The 6,087-nt window shown below is 35.0% G+C and overlaps 1 protein-coding gene across 2 annotated transcripts in view; it reads left to right on the top strand.

Moving 5' to 3' along the window:
* LOC106871768 (uncharacterized) overlaps positions 1 to 6,087 on the top strand; it is a 629,775-nt gene that overhangs the window by 397,391 nt on the left and 226,297 nt on the right. For both annotated transcript variants that reach the window (XM_052974057.1, XM_052974056.1), the window contains exon 31: positions 3,406 to 3,569. In XM_052974057.1, the coding sequence (XP_052830017.1) occupies positions 3,406 to 3,569 (164 nt within the window). The remainder of the gene's footprint in view (positions 1 to 3,405; positions 3,570 to 6,087) is intronic.

Below are 6,087 nucleotides of genomic sequence, written 5' to 3'. Positions count from 1 at the left end.
TTCAGCTCTGGTGTTGGGTGCATGTCTTCTTTCTTCTATTCCTTGGCCTCTTCGATGCAGCATCAACGAGTGTCAGCGTCCGACTGATTGTCATGTCAAATTCTCCTTTTTATACCTGCTGCTAGGCTCCAGCAGGCTGCCCCAGCAAGTTGTCACGTGACACTGTCTAAATTTCCCGCTGCTAGGGTCCAGTAGGCAGCCCCAGCAAGTTGTCACATGACACTGTCTAAACTTTAACTGACAATGGAGGGCGCGAAGCCACTTCAGTGTCAGCCTGTCTCACCTAGGCATGTTATTCTACAAAGAGAATTGAAAGTGAAGGTCAGCGAGGCGTATCAAAAAGGGTGAAGATAGTGTTGAAATCCAACCTGAATGCCAAAAATTTGATTACTGCAATGAGTATCTGGGTAGTTATGGTGGTCAGATATAGTGCATCCATCTTCAAATGGACTAAGTAGGAAATATCAACAGTGGATAAAAGGACGAGAAAGCTGATGACACTGCATGCGGCACTACTGCATGGAACTGAGGAGAAACGAAAAGAAGACCTTGAAATGAGAATGTATTGACAGTTTGAATGGAATACACAAGATGTTAAAGATAATACAGCATCGTGGGCATGGCTTCAGTGAAGTGATTTGAAACGTATCACCGAAAGCCTGATCATTGCTGCACAAAACCAGGCTCTCGCTAACAATTCAGTGAAGTTTAACATCTATAAAACTTCTGACACCCAGAAATACAGACTGTGGAAAGAGTGTGGAAAATGTGACCCACTTGGTAAGTGGCTGTGAGAACATTGCACAAAAAGAATACAAGTGCCATCACGATAGTGTGTGTGTGTGTGTCTTCATTGGTTCTTATGCTGTAAATACCAATATGAAGTATCAGAGAACTGGCATGAGCATGTACCAAGTAAAGTTATGCGGGTGGATGGATAAGTAACAATACTCTGGGACTATGATTTTCAGAGGATCGTGTAATCGAAAACCGTCAGCCGGATATTGTCATATTGAATAAGAGAAACAAATACTGTCAGATCATAGATGTAGCCATACCAAATGACATGAATGTTGTGAGTAAAGAGGTTGAAAAAATCACCACGTACTCCGAACTGAAAGTGGAAATGGCAACACTATATGGATAATGTAAAAGTGATGGCAGTGGTGATTAGAGCGCTGGGATCAATCGAACTCAAACTTCAAAACTTCTTAAGGCAACTGGAAATCGCATGCAAGATTGATGTCTTGCAAAAAGCAGCCTTATTGGGTACAGCGGTCCTTGTTGTGACTTGACAGATGACTAAAGACTCCAGTTCAGTTTACCTACACTGTGTTACGAAGGAATAATAATGATAATAATGATAATTTTCTACCCTACTCAGACCCTACTAACAAATTCGTTAAATGGAACCACCATGGGTTACAGATGCTATGGACAAACAATAAGCTATTTCTATGCATGAATGACTTTAAAATTTTAACTAAGAATACTACGGAACTAAATAGCTTCTAAAAGCTGCCCATAGTTTCGGCAAGCTTTAGTAAAGAAAAAAATAGTAAAGAAAAAAATCAGAGAAAACAAAAGAAAGTAAAATATGGAGACGATAAAAGAAATAATTGAAGACAAAAAAAAATGTTTAAAAAAAAGTATGCAAAAGTTAAGTATGGGATGCAACACAATCATTAGCCTAAATTATAAAGATGGAAAACAACTTACAGAAGTTGTGCAAATACTAGAAAGAATAAACAAATTCTATGAAACATATATCATTCATAGAAAGAAGTTTCTCAAATAGTAAATTCAAAGGAAAGGATCACAGACATTTTAGAGATACAAGTTAGAAATGATGGCACGTTCAGGTAATCCATGTGATAGATGTTAAGTTGTTGACTCCTGTCAAACAGATCGAAATATATGTCTCCCAAATCATGTGGAATGACATTCAACATCTCACAGCAATGAATTCTGTGGTAAAATATATAGAAAGGACAAAAGGGGAGATTCTTGACCGACCAAGCACACAGTGTAAAAGGGTTTCAATAGATGACCATTTCATTTGACTACTGAACAGTACAATTTCCAAGTAACATTATTCAAACCCAATCAAATTGATCAATATCCTGGAATAATATGGTTGTAAGTTTATTGAGTTCACATTGCAATTATGTATTTTCTGGTTCCGCCCCAATTTGTAACACCTTGGTCAACTGTCTTTCATTATAACCATGGGATAACCAAAGATTTGTGACTGAGATTGGCAGACCTCATCCAAAATTCAGATCCATACCTTACGCTCTCTATGATGTATGAGGCAGAAGATATTAAGGATAGATCCCTCAAGAATTGTACAGATCTGAGTATTCCTGACACACTATCTGTCACTAGCATCTCAACCACTCTGTAAGTACTTAAAGTTATTGGCTACATACTTCTTGCCTGAGTCCTTCCTCCTTAGGGCCACCTTTCCTCAACTAACACGACAGGGAGTACTCTCAGTATTCTCAGATCCCTGCTGAGATATATCTTATTCTATACTTGCATAGGATTTATCTACAAAAATAGTAGCAGCTGAATCTCTTTATTTTTTGTAATTCCAAAGGATTTATCTTTTATTTGTAATAATAATTCATTTTGACTTGTTATAAAGGTTTTCTAGTTTAGCTGTGTTTGTTGTTGTTGAAACCTAGGTCAAGCTTAATTCAACAGACCTGTGTTCAAAACAATTCCAGCAATGACCATCTCATCTTATAAAGGGTTTGTTACACTACTTTATCCAGTGTGTTCTCTCCTCTTCAAAGATGGAAGGGGGAAAAGGTGATATAATTGTTGTATTCCAAAGGTCAAGTGACAATATAGAGGTTACCTGAGGTATTCCTGAGCATTACTAGACTTGAGCCAATAACTGAAATCATGTGACACTTTCATTTAAGACTTTACTCTTGTTCTTTAACACACGATACCTCTCCAGTTATCAATATTGAATAAAATATGCTTTTGTGCTGATGACTATAACTGAAAAAGGCTGAACTAAGTATATTGTTGTATTTAGGTTTTGCTTCTTTCAGTTATGAGTTCACATTCTGCTTGGGTTGTATTTTTGTTTTACACGTTTTGTCAAGGACTGATTAAAAATCGATAATTGAGTTCTAGGTTGATTCAGTATATCATATCCTTACTTCCATAATGAGAAATATATCAATGATTAGATTAACCTCAGTTAATGACTGGTGCATATTTCATCAGGCTTACACTGACAAAGAGAAAATTCATCCTTTTTGTGTGAAGTCTGAATGTGAAGGAATATAACTAAATGTCATAGGGTATTTTGTCCAAATATATATACTGTAGTTTTAGAATAAGAAATCATTATTTGAATATAATTATTGATCTCTTGTCTTGCAGATGCCTGGATCATAACTGAAGGTTTACATACTGGAGTTGCAAAACATATTGGGGAAGCTATACATGATAATGAAAGTAAAGTGGCTGCCATGAATGAAGTGAAAACTATTGGTATTGCACCATGGAACCGTGTACAAAACAAAGAATCCCTAGTGAATAAGGAGGTAAATTTCTGTTTCAGATATTTTCCATTTTTTTTTAACTTCTTATTTCTTTTATTGCCCACAAGGGGCTAAACATGGAGGGGACAAACAAGGTATTAGGTCGATTATATCGACCCCAGTGCGTAACTGGTACTTAATTTATCGACTCCGAAAGGATGAAAGGCAAAGTCGACCTCGGTGGAATTTAAACTCAGAACGTAACGGCTGACGAAATACAGCTAAGCATTTCGCCCGACACGTAAACGATTCTGCCAGCTCACCGCCTTTTTTTTAACTTCTTATCTAATCCATTCTCCATATTAACATTAAGCATTGATTTATAACATTTTACTGTTGATGTTTGGAAGTTTAATATTAATTATTAAGTTTTAACATTTAAATATTAAATTACATCAAGGAATCAAGAAAAGACCCATATAATTTCCATTCATGATACAATGCTAATTTTTTAATAAGGAAAGTAATATTCAAAGTTTTTGGCTTTTGTGTGTGTATTGCTTTTCTATTATATCTTAACTGAAATAGTAAAATGATTGAGTGCATAAAGTGTTAGATTACCAGACCTAAGAGAATAAGTTCTATACTGCTTCAAGTATTTCATTGTTTTTGGGGAAAATACCATATTCTACATAGCCTCAGTTTCCTTAGTATCAAGAATAAACACATTAGTTTGGCAGTGTTCCGTCTCTTCTCAAATATTATCAATCATCTTGGTCACATGTTTGACATTGGATCTAGTTTCTGGTTCTGACTAGAATTTGTGTGAAATAGACACAAATTTGTGTGCAATGAACTCAAAAATTCATTCCGTATTAAACTCATTATTTCTTACTTTACTTCGTTCGTCGAGATTTACTATTTGTAAGCGATTAAAGGAGTATGCGGTTATGTAGCAGAGAACTCTTGCTAAATACAGCAGGAGCTGGTTCTATGAGCATTATCTGAAGAGTCTTATTTGTTTTGTTGATTCTTGGGATTCAGTCATATTATTTACATGAATCAAAGTAGAAAGTAAAGACAACACATGACTTGTAGCTTTTTACTCTCTAACCACCACCTGTTTCAGAAATCCTTCAAAGATCCTAGATACTTCACTTTTCCCTTTGTCTCTCTTAAAACTATTATAACAATGAAAATACAAAAAGAAACAGGTACCCTGAGGTTTGTAGGAAATTTAAATTAAATTACTTTATGGCAAATGAATAGGTAAGATACTCATGAGGATAATATAAATGACGAGCAGTATCCATGTATATTCCATGGTCATTTTAAAACTAAAGATTGCTGAAAGTTTAAAGAAATCTGTGAACTATATATCTTTTCATTTTTTTTTTTTCTGGTGCATACTTTCTTTAGTTGGTGTAAAGTTCTCTTAGGGAATACTGAATTTATAATCTTTTAAATTAATAACATTCTTTCTTATAGAATTACAATCAGGAGTCAGTGTCTTTTATTTTTATCATTATGTCAGAAAGGGAGCAGTTCATAAAAAAATTTAGACTCAATTGTCTTTGAGAAAATGTTGCTTTACCATTCTTGACCTTTCTACAGTAATTGAGTACTTAAATCTATTTTACAATTGTTGAAAGAATAGCATATATAGCAAACGATTTGAATAAGCTTAACTATGGGCTAGAATCAAAGACAATCGGAAATATTCTTATGATATAGTACAACTATAATGGAAACAATACGATTTTGTCCAGAAAAATTTTGATTTCCTCCCATCCCCACCGCAATTTCTTAATTTGTAAATTTTTCGATTTTTTTTCTTTTGTTATCCACATAGAAAAATAAAAAAGATTATGAATCTAGGAAATAAATGTATTTTTCTTAAAGAAACACTCAATGACCCTTCCCCCACCTCGCCCACCCATCTCCAACTCGCTTTCAAAAAGCTAAAGTCTCCCAATCCTTCACTTTCGTCTGATACTTCACGAATGCGTGGAATTCTAGGGAAACCGCAGACGTAAAAAATACCCGAAAACTCAACATCCTAGAAAAAGCAGGTAAATGACATTATTTCTGAAGAAACTTGCCCGCTTTCCAAAAAGATAAAAGTGAAACGTTGGGAGTGTGTAGATTCTTGAAAGTAGTGACGCGATGAGAACATTCTCCATGGATTACCAAGTATAAAAGATTGAAAAAAGTTAAAATGAATCTGGTGTGGAGAGGAAGAAAATTAAAATACTGAGAACGCATTTTATGGGTGAAATCCTAATCTCCTGTATTGCAAACATAGGAATCAGAAGAAACTTAGGAAAAAATAAAGTGAGTGCGCAAATGTCACCTCGGACATGTTAGAAAAAAGAGGTGAAGTACAATATTTCTTGAAAACTTCCTTTTAAGTTCATATCGAAGATCAGGTTCTTAAATACGCTCACAGAAATATAAATTACACAATAGAAAAAGGTCATTTCAATTAGATTTGAGCAGTAAATTTGCGCGTGCATACAAGAAATAACATGTTTCGTACAGACGTTGTACCTAGTGTGTGTTGTGGGTGGGTGTTGTGGGT

Source organism: Octopus bimaculoides, chromosome 17 (genome assembly GCF_001194135.2).
Source record: "Octopus bimaculoides isolate UCB-OBI-ISO-001 chromosome 17, ASM119413v2, whole genome shotgun sequence".
Lineage (NCBI taxonomy): Eukaryota > Metazoa > Mollusca > Cephalopoda > Octopoda > Octopodidae > Octopus > Octopus bimaculoides.
This window is presented reverse-complemented; position numbering and strand designations above follow the sequence as displayed.